Source organism: Spea bombifrons, chromosome 5 (assembly GCF_027358695.1).
Source record: "Spea bombifrons isolate aSpeBom1 chromosome 5, aSpeBom1.2.pri, whole genome shotgun sequence".
Taxonomy (NCBI): Eukaryota; Metazoa; Chordata; class Amphibia; order Anura; family Pelobatidae; genus Spea; species Spea bombifrons.
This window is the reverse complement of record NC_071091.1, coordinates 88876997-88900021: the sequence shown is the minus strand read 5'-3', so window position 1 is coordinate 88900021 and position 23025 is coordinate 88876997. Positions and strand designations below refer to the sequence as shown.

At 41.4% G+C, this 23025-nt stretch overlaps 1 protein-coding gene across 1 annotated transcript; it reads left to right on the top strand.

Moving 5' to 3' along the window:
• The first annotated feature begins 1468 nt into the window (after positions 1–1468).
• On the top strand, positions 1469–15274 carry TRAM1 (translocation associated membrane protein 1). Its single transcript, XM_053466218.1, has 11 exons — positions 1469–1696; positions 4225–4288; positions 5519–5637; positions 6566–6682; positions 9675–9733; positions 10473–10557; positions 11082–11152; positions 11570–11674; positions 12059–12202; positions 14448–14608; positions 15033–15274. The coding sequence occupies exons 1-11, from the start codon at positions 1574–1576 to the stop codon at positions 15104–15106; spliced, it is 1122 nt and encodes a 373-aa protein (XP_053322193.1). The 5' UTR covers positions 1469–1573; the 3' UTR covers positions 15107–15274.
• Positions 15275–23025: the final 7751 nt, after the last annotated feature.

The following is a 23025-nucleotide window of genomic DNA, read 5'->3' as shown; positions in this document are numbered from 1 at the left end:
GATAACTGCTCGTAACTACACGATGTGCAGCACAATCTTCTAATCCTACACATTGGTGAGCTTGTTCCTCATGTTCCTCTCTCACCTGTTACCAGCACAGACCTACTGACGATCATCTATTAACATATGCCATCATCATACCTGGGAACTCTCCGGGTTTGACCCGGAGATTGCTGGGTGAACACCTCTTCTCCGATTCAAGACCCGAATCCTCCAGGTCGTGGAGGTGTTTCCCGCTGCTGTCCTGGCCGCATCCCCCAAGGGAAGGCTCAGGGTAGCCGGAGCCCAGAGGTTGCCAGGTGTGGCCATCATATGCGCTTTAACGATATGATATGCCATTACACATGTGCAGTATGCACACCACCAGCCAGTTCTTTCTGTACTTAGAAAGAGGCTGAGTAGACATTTTCAATGAGTCCGAGTACTTACCTTTAGTCTTCGTTAGTTCCCCCTTAGATTGTAAGCTCATGAGCACAGCCCTCAAATGCCCACCATTCCTGCCAGAAACTTTGTATAAAAGTACCATAAGGCTTGATTCCCAACTCCTGATGTGTCTGGATGATCCCATATTTCGTATGTGCGTGTTAACTGCCCCGTTTAAATTGTACAGCACTGCAGAACTTGTTGGCGCTTTTTAAATGAAAGATAATAATAAGAAAGATAATAATTGGAGAATCCTGAGTGTGCCTTCCCAGAGTCAAAGCATTTTCACCACTTTTTATGTGGTCACTTTAAAAGTTAAGTTTGATTTTAACGACTATTTAAGTGGTTACCATCTTTTTTGTATATATTTGGCCTTCAGTTACAATGGTTTTTGGCTTTTATAGTGAATTCTCGTCATTATGTTTCGAGAAAACAATGTGTTTCTTTGCATACACCTATTCATAATAGATATATAAGGAGATACTGCACGTTTTCTATAGCTCTGCATACATCTCACTATAAGCAGATAAATGCCGCTCCGTGGCACCGCGTCTAACATCTTTATTTAATTCCCCGCCCTATCCGTGCCATACAAGCTGCAAAACAGTTCGTAGCTGTCACGTGACCTCCACCGTAGCCAACCACTGTTTCCCACATCCTTACTGGACCAGTGTGGTTGGCACGTACACTGCCTGATGACGTAGCATAAGGCGTCTATGGTAGGAGTGCTGCCTAGGGATCGAACTAGAACTGGATGATGACGTATGCGTTACGTGCAGTCATCTTTGGTTTTGGCAATATATGTAACGAACGATAATAGCGCTGGCAAAAAAGCAGGTCCAGTGCAGCGTCGTGTTCCCTCATGCGCGTTTCAAGCAGGGAACAGCCAACCAGAATGAATGCATATTATAGCGGAGTTCGGGCAACCTTCTGACAGCAGCAAAGATGGCGGCTTATGCAGTCGCGTTCCTGGTCACGTGTAAAGGGTGCGCGAGGCTCCTCCTGGTAGTGCTGACGTGGTGTAAGCAGGGGTAGTGTATAGCGTCACCCAGGCTGGAGGAGGAGGCAGAGAGCCCGGTGTGTTACAGCCCCAGTGTCCCTGGTGTGTGTGTACGAGAGAGAAGCGGCCCTGCCTGCGCCATCTGTCACCATGGGCATCCGCAAGAAAAGCAGCAAGACCCCGCCGGTGCTTAGCCATGAATTCATCATCCAGAACCATGCGGACATCGTCTCCTGCCTGGCAATGCTTTTCCTGCTGGGGCTGATGTTTGAGGTGAGCGGGGCCTGTCCTGTACCCATACGGTACCGCACTCTGCCTGTGTAGCCGGGAAGCCCACATCCTCCGGCTGTTTCCCGAGCTTTAGCTTCCGGAGACAGGCCGAGGATCACGAGGGTTTTTGTTTTAAACCCGGCCAGGGGGCCACAAGTCGCGGGTGTGAGGTAGAGCATGATATGCGACTGTTCCCGTGTCCCCGGTCCCTGACACGCATGTGATGTGTTCGTGCAGGACATGTATGTGCTAATGTTTACATGTGTGGATCAGCTGGAGCCTCACTCATGATGTGTTATCCCGAAGCACATGCACAGTTAGTGCTTACGTGTTACTCCAAACACAGCAGTCAGCCCATCGCAGGCCACACACCCCTTTTCTGTATGTTAGCCATATGTGCTGTGAATGTATTCTGTTTATTAATGGGTGATCGGTGGGACTGACAGGCTGTTATTACACATACTTTACAGCGAAACTCCAATGATTCCAAGCGATCATAAGAAGTCATCTGTAACCATATGTCCTCTGTGTGTGTGTGTGTGTATATATATATATATATGTATGTGTGTGTGTGTGAGATGTGCTACACAAATGTCTGGGACGTTCATTGTCAGACTTCCTCAATTAGATGAATCAAGTAATAATAGGGAACTTTTTTCTGTACACCATCCGCGTCCTCTGGTAACTTTGGGTATACTCTTGGTGTGGCTCATCTTTGGGGGACTTTCCTCGAGTATAAATTCTGAGTAGCTTTCTAAGGCTGTTGTACTCTTGGGCAGCTCGGAAAGGTTGGAATCAGGCTTGTTGCGCCTGTGGTTTTCTTCTTGAAGGCTGCGTGTTGGGGACAGCTCTCAAAATCCACTAAGTAGTACGTACAGGGGCTGTGATATTGTTTATGCCTCTTGTATATGGAAGTATATCCCAAAGACTCTGGAGCAATAATGTATATGTATCAGCTTGCTTTGAACGGGTCCGGCATTAGATACATTATGCCAAAGTAAATCTGACCAAATCTTAAGCGTAGTCGTCCTGTTTGCAAAGAGTTATTCACTATATTTACACTGAAGCCTACATGGCACTAGGGAGGCTTTATTCTTAATGTTTTTACAACCTGCAAGGCAACAAAATGATCCAATTTAGTCGAATGTGATTGCTACAAATGCTATGCTATTAATATTATTTTATACAATGTTACGCAATAAGGCTCTTTGCCTTCCTAATGCTTTTTCGGTTGCTGGGAGGTTCTGGTTTTTGCAGTTCATATCCAAACCAGTGTTAAAGGAATAAATCTGAATATGTGATGGATGATACCTGTATTGCACCTTTTGCCTTTTTATGCAAGAAATTGATATGTAGCGAGGCTTTAATGTTAGGATCACTTAACTTCTGGCCATATCACTCCCATCCAGTATAACTCTTTTCTTGGCTTTATTGCGTTATTTTGAGGAGTGGCACATCTGACACAGTTAAGTGTCCGGTAAGCTGTGAATGTACACTACCAGGTACCGTCGGGTGGTTTTCTCTTACCTCGTAGTACGCCGTGTCTGGCAGCGTGCACCATTTAATAAAGTGTTTGTACGCACACGTGGGGCTTTGGAATGGCATGCATACGGTTGTATTAGGCTAGCTGCAGCCGTGTGACTTTTGACTACACGCAGAAGTACTGGGTGGCCTGCGGCAACACGCTATTATACGTGTAACAGCTGCTGCAGCGGGCCGCTCTGTGCTGGCTGTCTGCCTGGAGCTGCAGAGTGATGTTAACGTGGCAGCCGCGCTCAGTTCAGCACAAGCATCTCATACTCAACGGGAGTTTTTTTTTTTTTTTTTCCCTCTCTGAAACGGTCTGTAGCGCTGTGTTTTATTTTATTATGCTGATTTACTTTCTTTAAGATTACACACATTGTATAGGATACAAGCATAAAGGTTATATGGTTTATTAACTACTTTCCTGCAAAATAGCACGCTAGTGGTCTTTCAGGAATATATGGCCAAGAAAGACCAGGTTAATGCGGCCATATGCAGAAATGAACGCAGGTTCAAATTTCTATTATAGTTCACGCAGTCCAATTGTGATTGAGGGCCTTCACTCGCAGATCTGATAGACTGAATCGAGGGTTAAATCATGGCTACGTCTGAGTGTGACTTGGCTCTACCTGTAGCTTCATTTTCAAGAGGTGATCATTGATGAATTTGACTTCATAGGATTTTCCCTATAAGGTGATGACTGTAGATTGCAAGCTACTAGGAGCAGGACAATCCATGCCGGTTGCTGTGTAAACTTCATATAATTCCGGCTATAATATGCACTCGCTTTTGGCTACTTTAATAGTAAATCTGTGCAAAAACTCTTTATGCAGTGTATGTATAGATTACACCTTCCTAAGCATCATGAAATAAAGGGAGACTGAATATTCTGCGCAAGGCGTTACCGTGTGTAACTTTATATTCAGCCTAGTTATAAACCACGGGAAGATCAGACTCTACACGTTAAAATTAGCAATAATAATTCTAACATTCTTTTTTTTTTGCAGATCACGGCCAAAGTAGCTGTCATGTTTGTCACTCTACAGTATAATGTCACCATTCCAGTTGAGGGTAAGTATCATCATCTGGCTTAAGTAGTGTATCTCTTCTAACATATCCCTTGTGGCATTTGAAACAGACATTGACCTCTAATACCTTGGTTCTGTTGAAAAGTAGTTCCTCAAATAGTACTCTGATAAACCTGTGTAATGATCACATAGATATGTAGTAAGGGTAAAATAAGACACGTACAATCCAGGATACCCCTGATTAATTTTCCTCTAAAGAGAGAAAAAACCTCTTCATGACTCCAGGGGCAGTCGATCATCCCTGGATCATGTGCACTTTCTTGGTTAAAAGCCATCATAGTATTTGCTGTTACAAAATGTCTGTTTCCAGGGGCACTCTGGGCCATCGCATGCATACGATAACTGAGTGCTTCCTTTAAATACTGCATTTTAGTTACAAGGGCTACTGTCTAACCTAACTCTCAGGTGTTTGGAATTTTTTACTTTATTTTACTTTTTTTTTTTATTGGGTTTTATGCTGCGCTGTGTCTCTTCAGCTCTTTACTGCAGCTTCCATGATGTCTAGCTAGCTTTTGGGAACTGCCATCACTTAGTTGCACATTTTTGCGTTCTGTCACCTTGAAAGGAGTTTGGGCAAACAACCACCTCTCCTCGCTGTTCCCCAGAGCGTTTGAACATAGCTTGTTAAACATCCAGCTGGGGACTGGCTAGCTGCGTTCAAAACGTTCCCAGCTGGTAATTACTTGTTGGTTAACTGATAATAGAAAGACATTTACCTAACAAGTTGTAAGCTGAACATATTGTCTGATAATGTAGGGAAAACTCACAAATAGAAGATTTACCAGCTGTCCTGGTTCTATTTAAGGATGCAGCTTGTGTTTACCGCAGAACAAGCGCTTCTTCTCATTTAGTCAGCGGAGTCTGAATATATATATATAAAATAAAAAAGCACTTACTTGACACAAAACCAGCAGCCTTGCTGCTCCTGTTGCCCTCCTCTGTGTTCTGATTGCCCATATTAATAATGATAGGATTGCTTTTTACACGTTCGCACAGGTGTGATGGTCACTTGTGTTCACGTTTGTTACAAAATTGAAGGACTTGGTCCACATTGAAGGACTTGGGCTTGTGGACCCCAGCAGAAGCAAACAGTTAAATTCAACTATTTATTGAATATTTGATAGAGATCCAGTTGAATTGTCATATCAACATCCTGATGTGTTGCCCTTTTCTTTAATTCTTTTTAAGTAATTTCATTCTCTCCATCTTTCAGGTGTACTTGCGGAACCCGTTTCTTTGTATCACTACGGCATGAAAGACTTGGCAACTGTGTTCTTTTACATGCTTGTAGCAATAATACTGCACGCAGTTATCCAGGAATACATCTTAGATGTAAGTAGACCGGACGTTATTGTCCGATCTCCATTACTTATAAGGTTTGTTGAAAGTAAAGCAGAAGTATCTTATTTGCTGTTATGGTGGTTACCGCTTTTATTAATTTTCAACCAAATTGCTCTTTAGTCTTGATATATAACGCACAGTGACTTCTGATCAACATTACATTGATTTACGTCACGAGATTGCTTTAGCAAATTGGGTTTTGTAATCTCATCTCTGGTAATTCGCTACGTCTGCTCTTGAGATTAATCTCTGTACAGGTACTTTGTAATTCGGATTATGTGTCAGAGGATGGATTTTGAAGAGCTTTTTTTTGTCTGTAAATTGCACTGGTAACATTTCTACAAAATATCTGATTTTGTCGCATTTGAGGCTGATTATCTGTAAACGTGAAGTCATCTCTACGTACAGGTGTAAATTCCCTCTGCACCGTACTTTCTCCATTACATATGATCACAATCAGTAAATTGCAGACAAGTTCATTCTTCTTGCGGTCCCACTTGTGTCTAAGACAGTTTGGAAGAAGAGCGTAATGAAAACCGCATGTGTGTAAAGGCTCCATTGCCGGTCATGGCTGCTGGGTATTCCGTGTGCCGGGACCCTGCATTCTATGAGAGCATCTGCCAACCCCTCAGCAGCGGGGCTATCTGCAGACCACGTTTTAATAACAATGCTGTTTTAAGCAAACCTTTAAACAATGTTAAAAGGTGTAAACGCTCGTTCTTATCCGGTTTACATAACAAGGCCTGCTCTGATTGCATTAAAAGAACCCAATGAGTCTGTCCACTCCTAAAACATTGAGCTGCCCTACCTTTATCTAGTTCTTACATTATATTAATGTACAATTATTGCCTGTAGATAGGGTCTGCTCCTTGAAGTTCATGTGTTCTTTACATTTATCCCGGTTTTTTTTCCCCGACAGAAAATTAACAGGCGGATGCATTTTTCAAAGACCAAGCACAGCAAGTTTAATGAGTCTGGGCAGCTGAGTGCTTTCTACCTTTTCTCTTGCATATGGGGAGCCAGTATCATTGTGTCGGTAAGTGTGCTTTTGGTGAAAGTAAAGTGTGGAGTCCTTTTAGAATTCCTTGGCTGTAGGATTCATTTTGATCTTCAAATCCTGCTGTCCATCCTTTTCAAGCAGTGATCTATTCAGACGTGGGCAAGACAAGTGTGCGTAGCTTTCTTGTGTCTAATTGCATATTTGTTTTGGAGTATGAGAAAAATATATTAAGACCCGATAAATACACTAGCACATTGTTTCCTACCGGTTTTAGCTGCTCGATGCAGCCGGTCACTGGCAGGAAAATATCCTGATGCAATCTGTGGGTAGCACTGGAGCTACCTCGCGCGTGCAAATTCCTAAGCAAGAGTTCCATTTGCCTGTAAGGCAAACAGGAAAACTCAGCTGCCATATGCATTAACCCCTTAATGACAATTGCCGGTTCTGGCACGTCATGCACCAACATCAGGTTAGTGACAATTGATGTGTCAGGACCGTCATGACTTGAAATGGGTGCAGAAAGCGATCTACGTTCGCTTTCTGCACCCAAACGGTGTTGCCCTCCCTGGGGCGTCAACATCCGCCATACATTGTATGGTGGCGGACGCCGTTTTAAAAGCGTTTAGGAGGCGATCAACGATCACCTCCTAAACTTAAATGGTGTCGCTGGAATGCCTCGATCAGGAGGCATTCAGCGACACCAAATACTTACCCCAGGGCGGGCTGTGATCTTCGCCATCCGCAAGATGGCGGCTGCCCGGTAAAAAAATAAAAATAAATAAAGATGAGAGTTCGCTAGACTCTCTAGAGAACTCTGGCTCCAACCATGCAAGTCAATAGAGCCCAGCTTTCTAATCAGTGTGATTAGTAAAAATAAATTTAAAAATAAATAAATAAGTAAAATGTAAAAATAATTTCCCACTGATGTCACTATCAGTTGAAGAAAATGTAAATAAAAAATAAAAAAAAATGTATAAAAAATATCTTTGTGAGCAAGTCCTAAAATTAGCACATTAGCTTAAAACAATTCTCGCATGGAAAGAGTTAAAATACTGGCATATTAAATGCCCATGGGGTGTCTACTTAAAAAAAAAAAAAAAAAATGTATGATTTGATGGGGTAAATTGAATGGCAGGGTTCAACAACGTCCCAATTAACACGGGGGGGAAGGATGGCCACACATCTAATTTCCACATGTCCCAAATGTGGCCTTTTAGTTCCCCCCAAAATAACAAACCGATGCATGTGGGGTATCACTGTACTCAGGAGATGTTGCTGAACACATATTGGGGTGTCGTGTGACAGCGGCATACACCAGGAGCTGTAAATTCATACATAAAGTAGGTGTGGGGGGGGGGGAATACCCTGGGGTGTCTAGTTTTCAAAAATATATGGTTTTATTGGGCACACTGAAATGGCTTGGCTCAAAGATGTGCCAAATAGGGCATGGGCAGTGGATCCCCAAATGCCAAAGTTCAACATTGAAAAATGCGCATGCCCCAAATGTGGCCCTTTTGCCCCCAAACAGCCAGGAAAAATCATTCATGTGAGGTATCGCTGTACTCAGGAGATGTTGCTGAACAAATATTGGGGTGTTTTGACATACAACGGAACCTTTTAATTCATACCTGAAGTAAAATGTGTGTGAAAAAACAAATGCAAAAAAAAAAAACTACCACAAAGTTTGACAAAGACTGGTGGTAGATATGGTGCATGGAAAGAGTTAAAATACTAGCATTTGAAATACCCTGGGGTGTCTCGTTTTCAAAAATACATGGTTTGATGGGGTAAATTGCATTGGCCGGCTTCAAAGATACCTGAAATGGCACATGGGAGGAAGAATTACCAGATTTGGAAAAATGGCTTTGAAATAGCAAAACGCTACCTGTACTTATTGCCCCATAACGTGTAGAAAAAAGCAAAAAAACATAAAAACATTTGGTATTTCTAAACTCAGGACAAATAGTAGAATCTATTTAGCAGGTTTTTTCATTACCTTTTATAGCTGAGTAAAAGATTTTTTAACTAAGTTTTTTTTTTCTAAATTTTTCACCATATTTTATACTTTTTTTTAATAGTAAATAATATGATACAATCAAAACAATGTCATCTAAAAAAAAGCCGTTGTCCTGAAAAAAAAATATATCTTGTGTGGGTTCAGTAAACGGGAAAGAAGAAAATTACAGCTAAACACGAGCAGCGCAGAAATGTTAAACCGCCCATTGTCACGAAGGGTACAAAAAGTAAAATCAGCCTTTGTCACGAAGGGGTTAAATCGCACATTATGGCGGCTGTGTCCTTTAAACGCATGCATCCTTTATATGTCGCACTGCTGTGAATAATTTACTATTTTACTTATCAGATTTTATTTTATGTAGGGTACAAAATTAGAATCAATCGCAATTGATTTTAACTTGGGGGGGGGGCTAGACCAGTAAGGGGCTACATATGGCAACCTGCAGGCTGGCTGATGGGAGTTGCCGCCAGCGTTTGTCCCGTCTGATTAAGCACTGCATTCTGTATACCGGCTTGCCCCCTCTCCCTGACGTCCTTTCTGTGCTGCAGATGGGCAACTAAATGTTTTTATTACTGTCAACCAGCCTGATAAAAACAGTTTCTTTAACGTTGGACTCTCCACTTAACCCTCTTTATGTATTTTGAGATGCACTTTTTTTTTTGTACAGCTAATTGATGTGCAGGAAAACATTGTTGATTGTCTCTCTAGAGTTATAAGTACCAAATCGGCCACTCTGTTACTTTAATAAGGCCTTTTTGGTAAAGAGTTGCTATAGCAACCATCTCTGCACTCTAATGGGTTTTTTCAGGCAAATAACTACCTGCACAATCACTAATTAGAGTGTTTTGATTCTGATTCAATGATTAAAGAAAACAACTGACATCCTTCTAAAATGCCTCAAATGACAAACCGAATTTACTGTTTGTAAACATGTGTAATGTGCGTTGGGCATTCCAGGTGCTCCCGTGACTAGTACTTTATCACAGCTCTATATCTTTATTTCTATTTCAGGAGAATTATTTTGCAGATCCTACAAGCTTATGGAAAGGATATCCCCATACTTATTTCCCGTGAGTATTTAAACGGTTAACTTTCTCCCAAAGTCTGCAAATTCTTTCCTATCATTTGTCCTTCCTTGAATTGTAATTGTTTTCCACTTTTTGTTGTTGGTTCTGTCCCCACTTACAAACTTTGTATGTTTAAAAGGACAGTTGATTGCCAGGAGTTTTTGATCATGCCTCATTAATCTGTTACTCTACTTCACATCCACGCTGTAGTTGGATTAGTGTAGTCGACCTGCCATCCACAAACTGGATGACCTGGTCCTCTCCATGTATGTATGAGGCTATATACGCATACAATGCTAACAAAATCAATAGTGTGTGTGTGTATATATTTATATATATATATATATATATATATATATATATATATATATATTTGGTGCCGTGCCCTGTCCAGTATGGCTAATGGTCATCCGGATTTTTCAATGGCAGGTGGGCTTTCCTTTACAGAATAACACGTGCTTTCAATTTGATTGACTTGATGTATAAGTTAGTTTCCTCACTTTCTGCTGGATGTTTTACTGTACCGCTAATGTAGTTCTGTCCGTAAGAAATGTCTTTCACTACCCAGAACTGTATTTGGTAAGGAAGGAATATTTGTATTGGATAAGGGTTATTACTAGCATGTTGCAATCAACAAACCTTTTTTTCTTTTCTTTTTACAAGCTATACATTTGGAAACGTGTATTAAACAGCTTAAAGTGCTTCACTTTACATATATCTACATCTTTGTATCCCTTTGCAGATTCCAGATGAAATTCTTCTACATTTCCCAACTGGCGTATTGGTTCCATGCTTTTCCAGAGTTGTATTTCCAGAAAACCAAAAAAGTAAATATGATTTCTTTTCCCAGGCTCGGCAAATATCTTACTGTGGATTGGTAAATGTTTCATGTGCTATTGCCTTGTTCGCTAGTTAGATCCTATAACACATTAGAGGAACCAAAATACCCGTTCAAACTCTTTACTTTCATAGTTGTGCCAAACTACTTGTTACAGCTTTGCGACCCCCCCACAACATTCTTACAACATTGGTGATTCGTGTTGAAAGGTGTCTCCATAGCACAGTGACTCAGATTAAAAAAATTTACAAACCTGCAACAGTAGAACAATACAATATTTCCTTAAAAACCATAATATCATTTTCTGGTTCGCTGGGTTCCTCCGCCTAGACCTCCTAAAAGCCGTGCATAATGCAGGTGGCACGTGGAAATAAATGTCCATGTGAATTTGGGTATGCGATTTACAAGAGTGACATCTTGTGTGTCCAATTAACTCTGTCTATGCCAAATGTCTGCTCCCTTAGGCAGACCTGAAACAAATTGCTATTAACAGATTACATTTTTCTCCTGCAGGAAGATATTCCTCGTCAGCTGGTGTACATCGGCCTTTACCTCTTTCACATCTTGGGTGCCTATGTGTTAAAGTGAGTATTTTAGAAAATACATTTGTTTTTGGATTTGTTTATCGTGCATCTCCACCAAAAAAAAACGTTTTGAATAAACCACTAAAATTATCAGTGTGACAGTTTTGTACCTTGATATAGATCAAAAACACCTTTTAAAGTAGAATGTCCCACACAGCCCATCAATGAATAATGCACATTAAAGTACTTTGTATTTATTCTGTACTTGTTGGAGAACTTTACTTGTGTCCAATGCAACGCATTTGGCCGAACACATCTACTGTAAGCCAGGAGGTGTGAGAACCTAGAGCGAAGTCTGGAGAAAAGCTTAACGGTTCTACCCTGCTATGATGTGCGTTAAAGTGGCTGTGATGGCTCAAGTATGCTTTAAGTTAACTTGCTTTGCAGTTAATTTCTTTTTCCCGTATTCTCTTGCAGTCTAAGTCGGTTGGGCCTTGTGTTGCTCGTTCTCCATTACTTCGTGGAGTTCCTTTTCCACATGTCACGCCTTTTCTACTTCAGTAATGAAAGATACCAGAAAGGGTAAGTGGGTTTTTTTTTTTTTTTTTTTTTTTTTTTTTTTTTACTGTGCTCAGACGCTCCTTGTACTTTACCGGCAGTTAATTCGAGACCTGTCAAGTTAGGGAGACATATTTGTTGCAAATGGTGATTTTTTTTTTTTTTTTTTTTTTTTTTTTTTTTTTTTTTCCTACTCATATCTGGTAATTTTAGGCTACATGTGTGTTCTTATTTGGGCATTAGATAATTACAAATAATATTTCTCATGGTTAAAATGGATTGATGCTGGTTGAGATTTTGCGTGCCAGCATTGTTTTGTGTGGTGTATCTGGCCTGCACTTCGAACGTGTGGCAGCTTTGCGTTTGATATTTGTACTGGTTATTGACACTTTTCTTTTCTATTTGCAGGTTCACGCTGTGGGCTGTCCTTTTTGTTCTGGGCCGTCTTCTCACTCTCATCCTGTCTGTGCTCACGGTTGGATTTGGCCTTGCAAGAGCAGAGAATCAGGCTTTAGACTTAAGTTCTGGGAATTTCAACATTTTAGCCATCAGGTATTCTTTAAAATCTTCAGCTGTACGTCCTTTCTTGTGTAATTTAAACTACGCTTACAGATCTGACCTTTATCCACCCAGCTTGACTTCTACTGCCAGATTACACCTGTATTTTAGGGAAAGGAATTTGTAAAAACAAACAAACATAACTGTTTAACCCCTTAAGGACAATAGGGGTTATTACTCGTAGTATATTGGGGGACAATGGCTCTTTTAACGTTTTTCAGTGTTGCTGTTTAGCTGTGATTTTCTTCTCTCATTTCGTGCTCCCACACATATTATATATTGTTTTTTTCAGGACAAACAGGGCTTTCTTTAGATACCATTAATTTTATCATATCTAATTTACTATAAAAAAAAGATAAAATATGTGGATTTTTTGTTAAAAAATTACTTTTTCTCACTTTTTAAACAAAAAACTTGTACTCATCTGCAAAAACGAATTAAAAAAACCTGCTAAATAGATTCTACTATTTGTCCTGAGTTTAGAAATACCCAATGTTTTTTTGCTTTTTTCTGCACGTTATGGGGCAATAAGTACAGGTAGCGTTTTGCTATTTCAAAACCTTTTTTTCCAAATCTGGTAATTCTTCCCCCCATGTGCCATTTCGGGTATCTTTGAAGCCGGCCAATGCAATTTACCCCATCAAGTCATGTATTTTTAAAAACTAGACACCCCAAGGTATTTGTGCTGGTATTTTCACCCTTTCCATGCACTAATTTTACCACCAGCCTTTGTGAAACTTTATGGTAGTACATTTGTTTTGTATTTTTTTCCACACATGTTGTACTTCAGGTATACATTTATCGCTCCTGGTATATGTCCGTGTCAAACACCCCAATATGTGTTCAGTAACATCTCCTGAGCGCAGTGATGCCCCAGATGCATGGGTTTGTTGGGTTATTTGGGAGGTAATTTTATGGCATTTAGACAACTGGTCCTACTGCCCCCATGTCCCATATTTGGGACATCTTTGAACCCGGCCAATTCAATTTACCCCATCCACTCATGCATTTTTTAATACGAGACACTCTATGGGCATTTGTAATGCCAATATTTTAACTCTTTTCATGCTGGAATTTTTGTAAAGATAAAGAATTTTAGGACTTATAAATTTTTTATTTTATTTTTTTTTTTTGGTGACAGTGGGGCTTTTTACATGTTACCATATTTATTTTATTTTTTTTTTAAACATTTTTGAACATTTTTTTTTTTTTATACTCATTAGTGAGCTGGGCTCCATTGACCTTGCATGGTTGGATGCAGTACCTACATTCAACCTGCAGGAGGTTGCAGTACCTACATTCAACCTGCTGGATAGACCCTCTGTGAACTCAGATCTATTGTTAATGCCATCCTGTGAATGACGGCAACGTCATTTACAGGATGGCACTTGTGGTTGCTCTTCGGAGCAATCACAAGGCGATCGGGGTAGGGGGGGTAGTGTTACTGACATGCCTCGATATCGATTTCCTCCCCGGATCCACGGTCAGCCTCAGTTGTGAGGGTTCCGTGGATGCTGCATTCTCGGCGATGCAGCTATTTAACGGCAGCCCATACATGTACGGGCATTGTCGTTATCTCGTTGCACGGCAACCCCGTACATGTACGTGGATTGTCGTTAAGGGGTTAAAAAGGACTGGCCTACGTGGAAACTGGGAGATTTCCTGGTGGGCTGGGGGCCGGCCGAGCAGCAGTAGGGCCCACGCTGTTGTCTATGCAGAGGTAGCACAGGCGCTGGCTGGCTTGGTGGCAGAGACCTACCACGCCAATATCCGGCTCAGCTTATAGTGATGGGGGTTACGCTGCACTATATCTGTTCAGTAAATGTTATTTATTTAAATGTTTGGGTTTTTCAGATTTTTTTCCAGTTGGCATACAGTTTACAAATTTTGAAATAAATATTCTTGCCAACATTAATTTGTGGATGTCTTTAGATTTTAAACTGGGGGGGTGCCACATACAGGATCCGCCCCAGGTGCCAAATACTGTAGGTACGCCCATGTTTATTTAGTCCTTTAAGTAAGATAATAAGGCAAATAAAGTTGAGACTGCGAGTGTAAGTCTAATTAGGTTTCCAAATGGATGTTCTTAAAATAAGACTTGGTTTTGTACTCTAGCAATTTAAATCTTGCTACTTTTTTTTTCTTTTAGAATGTAACCTTGTTTCATGAATTTAAATGAGCTCTTGATGAGAGTCTATTCTAATTTATTGTGTAATTTCATTCTCATTTGCTTTGCCAGAATCAGTGTGCTGGCATCTATTTGCATAACTCAGGCGTTTATGATGTGGAAGTTCATTAATTTCCAACTCAGAAGGTGGAGAGAGCATTCATCCCCCAAGCCTTCCTCTCATAAGAGAAAAACTGTCTCCGCTAAAGCCAAATCCTCCCGAAAGGAGAAAGGTGAGTGTCTGTTCAATGCCTTGTTTAACGTTCCTGCTTTAATATAACCGATTGTGAGCTTTGTTACACTTTACATTTGGCTTGGTTCAATAAAAACATCATGCACATCATTAAAATACGATGATTATGCCATTAAATGAATACCATTTGTAACCTGGTGTTAAACTGAGAATTATAAACATGATACTCTTTGGCATGAGTACTGATCCAGTACTCTGACAACTGCACTTTAATTACAGAATTAAGGAAACGGTTATTTTGGACATTTTGTCCATTTCATTCCCCCATATTAAATCACTTTTTTATTTCTTAAGATGACTTTTGGGGGAGGGAGGATTATTTTTCTCTAGTAAAGTTTTTACTCCTAAAGTCCCTGGAGTTCTAATCTAGAGAATATTTTCAATGTATTTACTTCTAATTCCAGAGAATGGAGTCAATGGAACATTGACATCTAACGGAGCAGATTCCCCCCGAAACCGTAAAGAGAAATCATCTTAAAGAAAAAAAGGAAAGAGAAGAAAAAGCATTTTGCATCCAATGTACTTTTTCCCCAAAGAGAAGTTGCCTTTTGCTGTACAGAGCCCCACAGCACTAGATTTCTTACTGTTACAACAAATAATGCAATGTGTTTCTATCTGACAGTATGTCACGAACCTTTAAACAGTACAGGGTGTGTTTTTTTTTTTTGTTTTTTTTTTCCTTCCTTCTTCTTTCATTACTTTTAGCATTTGTTTAATGCTAGGACTGACTTCACCAAAATGCAAAAAAGACCTGGATCTTATTTAAAAGTAAAACACATTGGTTTATCTGTTCTAATGGAGGATCATACCATAGGTAACGTCCTGGACTCATACTGCTTATGCACTGGTGAGAGGAAAAAAACAAACAAAATAAAAATCACTTCCAAATAGGCTTTTGAAATATTTCTAAGCCTCCCAACAGCAATGGATCCAAAGCCAAATGCATTAATAGAAACATTCTACAGTAATCTCATTGAGTTTATATGAAATAAGTGCAGAAGTCAAGTCCTTTAACAACTTGCTAAGTTTCATTAAAGTATTGGTAATTCTCCCTATCCCGTTGTACAGTTCCAACATCCTCCTCTTTTGGTATGCCAACAACAAATGTTTAAAAGATGTAAATGCTGTGATAAATGTATTTTCACTTCAGTTTTTATAAGCCAACTTTTTTTCTTATTTGATTCAAAATAATAAAACAAAAAATCAATTTTCACATGTGTAACAACCGTGTTTTTTTTTTAGTTTATTTTTTAACCCTGTTCTATTTTGACATGCCTTTATCGATCATGCCTTAAATACTGAGATTATGGCATAAAACCTAATCTGTGCGTATAGGATTAGGCCAGACTAGGGATATTTTGTCGCCCCTGCCAGAAAGACCCACCGTTTTCTATGCTAGTGCGAGTACATTGTATGCCTCTGAGGCACTGGAAAGGGTTAAGATTTGTTCCAAATAGCCTCAAAGTGCCAGCGACATGTATAATGTTTCATTCACATAGTGCCAACAGAGTGTTCCTAACATATTAAATTCTCATTTTAAGTGCATGTATTTAAGAAGACTGACTTTTCTGGAATCCAGTGGATAAAAGCATTTGAAAACATCTGCCTGAAATAACATGGATTTGCAGAAAAATCACGATATTGTGCTATAGGCCAAGCTTAGTTGAATAATGAATTTAGGCATTAATCACGAATACTTTTTATGTTCATTCTGTTTGTGAAGCCTGGATATATGTTTCACTGTACACAGCATTTATATTTTTGGATACAAATAAAATTTATATACAATTTTTATATTTACTAATGGAAGCCTTAAACACATGCCACAGCTGGTGGGATTATGATGTTACCATTGTCTGCAATGATTTGGTTTACATGTTGTCTTGGATATCTTGTTTCCAGACCAGTCTGTAAATGTTCATTTTTTTTTTTAAACAAGTAAAGAGCTTTTGTTCTCAGAGTTGGAGTCCCTTTTGGAAATACTGTATGTTTAACCTCTTGATGACCAGGCACGTCCTGGAAATGCATGTCCTTTAACGGGAATTGATGTGTCTGGCTTAGTAAGACATCTTTGATATCAAAGCATTTAGCAACATCGAAAACTGCAGCAGGGACCCTGTGTGACCACCCTTGGAGCAACATGTGCCATATAAAATATAGCAGCAGCCACCTGTTTTAAAAATGCTTAAGCTATTATTGAGAAAAAGTTAATTTTTACAAGCAAGTTCTAAAATAAGCACTGTATCTTCCCAAAAATCCTGGTATTTGAAAGAGTTAAAATGCTAGCATTTAAAATACCCATGGGGCATCTAGTTTTCCAAAATGCATGGTTTGAGGGGTATATTAAATTGGCCTGGTTCAAAGATGTCCCAAATAGGATATGGGCGCTGTATGACCAGTGTGGGGAAAAAATGGTTTTGAAATAGCAATATGCTACTTGTACATCTGAAGTCAGGATGAAGATTAGAATCCATTTAGCAGTTCATTAGCGTTTGTAGATGAGTAATAGATTTAAACAATAAAAGTCCAGAAAAATAGTGACTTTTTCACTATATACCGTATATATCTAGATATGTATCTCTTTATATAGTAAATTAGATATGATCAAAATAAACAAAAACCCTTCTTGTCCTGGAAAATTGCAGCTAAGCAGCAACACTGAAAAAATTTCAGAACAGGCAGGTTCATGAAGGGTACAAAAACAAAACAAAAAAAAAAACAGCTTTGTCCTTATGGGGGTTAAAAGATCAAAGTTCTTAAATGTATAACATGTTACTTTTGGTACTTGGGATTATTGAAGAGCATAACATTGTGTCACTATAGCTCTCCCATTTATAAATACAATTCGAATGTTAACAATTACAGGGATTTTGTATGTTAAATATAATTTCTGTTTTAAAGGTAGAAATGTGGTCTTATCTCCATAGCAACAAAAACATGCTTCTGTGGATTGGACCTTACCGCTTTTATGATGGTAACAAATCCCATTTACTATGTTTCACCTACACCTGGCAATGACTTGGATGAACAATCTTTGTGAAAAGGAAAATCAAAAATCCCAGCAGATTAATTTAAAAGTACATTGTAACGCAAGACCTCCCTATTAACCAGAGAGTTGATACTGTTACGCATACAATTCTCAATGTCTGGAGGCATGTTGTCGCTCCACTAAGAACCTGCCATGTGACAAATGTGTTGACTGCAAAAAGTAAAACATAGCAGCAGACTTTTTATTTTCCATATTCTAATTAAAATTATCATCACTTACATGAGCATAAGGACTATAGGGGTTTTAGTGCATTCCTCTAGCCAGCAGCATATTCATTAAATAAGAAATGTGCAGAATAGTTGCAGTTCCAACTTTGAGCAGCTTTACTTTATACAGTATATAATTTAAACTATACTTTATACAGTTATTGAATGGTTCTTCTCTAACATTATTGTTTCTAATCCTAGCAAGCTTTTCTTACAAGAAGGGCCAATCTGGCCCCTACCTAATACAAACGTTCACTAGGCTAGGTCCTTCATACTGCATACATTGCACAGCTGCATATTGTATTGATGTCCTGGAAGAAAAGAGTCAGCTATTGGCTAAAAATAGGTGTACCCTATATCTATGTCCTTCATAGATAGTATAGTTTTATGACCTGGATTTGTGTAGATTTTATTTCTACCCACCCTACAAACTGCAGCTGTTGTTTCTTTCTGGATTTGAAATGCTGTTTTAGCCCATTTAACTCAAAGCAAGCTACTGATAACAAATCTTCCTACTTTGTCTCTAGGAAATGCCCATTTGGTGTCACGTGCGGAGGGGAGTTGCCTACACTCCTAATGAGCTTAGTTGTAAAACTTGGCAGCAAACTTTGGCCTGATATTTTATTAGTTCATATTTTGTTGTTGTGGTACCCTGTTCGTTTATGACTCTGGGGTGATCACGCCCCTCATGTTATGACAAACATACTGGTACCAAACGCTCCTTATCATCATAGTCTTAGGCCCCACTTAACCCCCTCCTGCTTCGTTTCCTTTCATTATAGAGATAACAATATCAGCACATAGAATATCTTCATGTCATGACTATACGATAAAAACACAACCATACACTTATTTATATAGCAGATTCCATAGCGCTGTTACAACAGTCAGTACAATGGGCCCTGCTCTTGCAAACTTACAAGATTTTAAGGATCGCCCAATTGAAATACTATATGGTAATCACTAAATCCTGCTGTTAGCGTACCTTGAGACAACCACTGGGTTATAGATAGCCAGCTGTAAAAACTTTGGTTTATGTCTTCCCATCTTTTATACCTTTTTTCACTTTATATTCAGTCACTCTTTACTGCTTCCTGAATATCATTCTTATCAAAGATCTACACAGGCCTCTATCCAAACACACTCACATTATCACACAGATACACAAATACATTCATTCTCCATTCCCTAATTGTGTAAATCCACTCCCACACTGTTCATAACCACTCCACCACTATAAAGATGGCCCCACCTCTAGATGGTAAGCTCATTTGAGCCAGGCCCCCCCTCACCTGTTGTCTCTGTAAGTCAATTTGTTATGTTACATGCTACTTGTTATGTCCTGTCTACCCATTGTACAGCGCTACGGAATTTGATGGGGCTATATAAAACAATAAATAAATAGTAATTATAATTATACACTAGAACGCAACATCCTACATGTTTAATGCTGTTTCAGACATCATATCCAACAAAATAAAACCATGAGACATCATATAAGTATATGTTTACTTTATTATATTACAAAATCAGCTACTTTGTCTGTAAAGTAATATACACCATCTCTTTGGTGTTTTGGACAGGGAGATAAGAAATCTATGGGCCAGGCTAATGCATATTTTTTTCTATTCTCCTCTAGTATGCTATCACCTGCCTATTTCCTGCAGCCTGCTGCCACCTCCCTCCTTCATCTACTGCAGCCAGCCTATTCCGCTCCTATCTACTGCCACCTTCCTTTATCCACTGCGGACTGTCTTTTCCCTTCTTGTCTACTGCTGCCTGCTTGTCCCTTCCTACAATCTTTTTCCACATGCCTGTTCCACCCGTCTGCTGCCACTTGCTTTTTCACACCCTTCCAGCCTTCTACTGCCTTCCATTTCTCATCCTAGCCTATTGCTGTCTGACTGTTGCACCTCTCAGTCTGCTGCCAATGCCTATTTCCACAGTCTGCTTCTAGCCTGGTCCTCTCTAGTATGCTACCAATCGCCTTGTGCCCAAAAGTCTGCTGCTGCCTGCCTATCACCCCAGTCTGTTGCCGACTGCTTGTTCCCACCTTCTGCTGCTTAACTATTCTCCTACCCAGTCTAATACCACCTATCTATTCCTCATCTCAGTCTGCTGCCAGCTGCCTGCCTATTCCCACCTTCCTACTTCCTTCCTAGTCTGTCGCTCCCAGTCTCCTGCCTGCCTTTCATCCCTCCCTTGGTCTTATAGCCCCATTCTACCTGCTACTTCCTATACCCCTGGATGCTGCCTGTTCTGACTCTGCTGCCTGCTTGTTTCCCAAAGTCTACTGCTGCTATCTGCTCCCCTTCCAAGTCTGCTACCGCCTGCCTGTTCTCATCTGCTTTTTTCTGCTGCTGTTGCCTGCCTGTCTTCCAGCTGTCTCCTAATCACATACTTTGCTGCACCTGCCTGTGCCTTCCCAGTCTGCTGCTGCCTGCCTTCTATTCCCCCTACATGGTCTGTTGTCACCTGCCTGCTACCTCCAGTCTACTGCCAACTAGTTTCTCCTTCCCTTGCTGCTGTTTCCGGCTGCTTGGTCTCTTTACCAGTCTGCTGCCGTTTGCCAGCCCCCTCCTGGTCTACTGCTACCTAGCTGACGCTCCATTTCTTCTGCTACTCCTGCCTGTTGGCCCCCGTCTTCTGCCACCTGTCTGTTCCCCTACCTTTCTGCTTCTAACGCTTGTGTGTTCTCATTCCTAGTATCCTGTCTTCCTGTACCCCACAAGCCTGCTAGAAACCCTGTTTTCTTACCCAATCTGCGCCACCTGTCTGTTTACACCCTTGCCTGCTTTCACCTACTCCCACTCTGCTGCCACCTGCCAGTTCCACTTAGTCTGTTGCAACCTGCCTATTTCCACCGGCCTGGCCGGTTTCATCTACCAGTGAACTGCTGCCTGCCTATACCCTGATCTATTTCAGCCTGTCTACTTCTCCCTCCCAATATGCTACCACCATCCTGTTCCTCCCCACAGTCTCCTGTAGACTCCCTATCCTTCTACTGTGTCTATTGCTGCCTGTCTGCCCCTAGTCTGTTACCACCTGCCCGTTCCACCCATCTGCTGCTCCGTGACTGTTCTCCTACCGAATCTGCTACAGTTTGCCTGTTCTCCCTCTTTATTCTGTTGCCTGCCTGTTTCCTCCCCGTATACTTCCTGCCAATTCCTTCCTACTTGTTCCTCCATCTGCTGTTGCCTGACTGTTCTCCTGCCAAGACTGCTACAGCCTGCCTGCTCTCCTCCATTACTCTGCTGTCTGCCAGTTCCTCCCTGCATTTTGGACCCCAGTCTGATGTCTGCCAGTCCCCCATCCAATTTTGCTGTCTGACAGCCTCCCTCAGTTTGCTGCTGGTTATTCACCTAATCCGTTGCTGCCTGCCTCTTCCCCCTCTCAATCCACAGCCACCTGCCTCTTCACCCTCCCAGACTACAGTCGCCTGCATGATCTCCCTCATCACTCTGTTGTTGAATGCCTGTTTCCCCCATGTCTGGTGCCTGCCTATTCCTTCTTGCACTCCCTCCCCATTCTGTTTCTTGCCCCCCCCCGATGCCTATGTAATCCCACCTTCACTTTCCCCTCTTAGTCTGCTGTTCTCTGCCTATTTCTCCCTCCTAGTGTTCTGCCTATAACCCCCTCTTACTATTGCTGCTACTATTCCTGCCTACTTATGACCAGGTCTCATCCCTGAGTGTTTCCATGCCCAGTTTACCATTGCCTGCCTCTTCCTTCTCCCAGTCTGCTGCCTGCCTATGCCCCCTAGTAATTTGCCACCTTCCTTTTAACATAGTCTGTTAATGATTGACTGCTCTATCCAGTCTAATACTACACCTCTCTCCCCCTACCAGTCTGCTGCCCCCTGTCTGATTCTCCCTTGTCTGCTGCCTGCTTTTTTCTTTCTCTATGTTTTTCCAGTCTGCTGCCTTCTTGTCTCCCCTCCACAATGCTGCCTGCTTATTCCTGCTTTCCATGTTTCCTCCTGGTCTGCTGCTGTCTGCCTGCTTGCCCTTCTAGTCTGCTATCATCTGCGTGTTCCCCTTCCTACAGTTGCTGTCAGCCTTTCCCCCTTGCATGTTTCCCCAACTTTTGCCTGTTCTCCCCATTCTACTGCTAACTGCCTGTTCCTCACCTTTCTGCTGCTTCAACCTGCCTGTTCCCCCTACCAGTCTAATGCCGCGTGTCACCTACAGTGGCTGTCTGCCTTTCCCCCTTGCATGTTTCCCAATCTTTTGCTGTCTGCCTTCACCCCAAAAGTGATGCCTGCTTGTTCATCTCCCTTGTCTGCTAACACCTGCCTATTCCCACCTGCCATTGCCCCAGTTTGCTGTCTGCCCATTGTACCCCGTCTACTGCTCGTCTGTTCACCTTCCTAGTCTGCTACTGCCTGTTCACTGTCCAGTCTGGTGCAGCCTATTCCCAACTATTCCCACCTGCCAGTTTCCCCACCAGTATGCTGCTGTCTGATCCCCCAATCTTATACCACTTGCCTGTTCCTCCCAGTCTGATACAGCCTTCTCTTCCCCAAATATGCAGCCATCTGCCTGCTCCCCTACGTTGCCTACATCTTCCACTAACTAGTCTGCTGCTTTTTTCCCAACCTTCTTACACCTTGGATGTTCTCCTCCCTTGTCTACTACCACCTGCCTATTCCTACCTGCCATTCCTCTCATTTTTCGGCCTGACTGTTCTCCCTCCTAGCCTGCTTGCTCGTTCTTCCCATATACTGCCATCTATTTTTGGTGCTACTGCCCGCTTTTTTATTTTCCTAGTCTACTACTGCCAGTCATTTCACTGCTTGCTCTACTGCAAACTGTCTCTGCTTCCATCTGCCTGTTCACCGCCTAGTCTGCTGCAGCGCACGCATTTCCTCCTGCCTGTTCACCCCTAGTCTGCTGTTTCTTGTCTTTTACCCCCTCCAAATCTCTTGTTTCTGCTGCTACCGCCTGCGTGCCACCTACTTCTTCCCCCCAATCTATTGTCACCTGTCGGTTCCCTATCTTTTCTGCTGCTACAGCCAGCCCTTTCTTCACAATCCAATCCCGTCTTTCACCCTTAGTCTTTGCCTGCCTACCTTACCCCCTTCCATGGTTTCCCGTCTGTATCAGCCTGGCTGTTCACCCACAGTATAAAGCCATCTGTCTG

Coding starts and splice junctions, on each gene's coding strand:
- TRAM1 (XM_053466218.1), top strand. CDS start 1,574: ATGGGCATCCGCAAGAAAAGCAGCAAGACCCCGCCGGTGCTTAGCCAT. Junction 6,683..9,674: donor GAGCCAGTATCATTGTGTCG/GTAAGTGTGCTT, acceptor TTTCTATTTCAG/GAGAATTATTTTGCAGATCC. Junction 11,675..12,058: donor AATGAAAGATACCAGAAAGG/GTAAGTGGGTTT, acceptor TTCTATTTGCAG/GTTCACGCTGTGGGCTGTCC.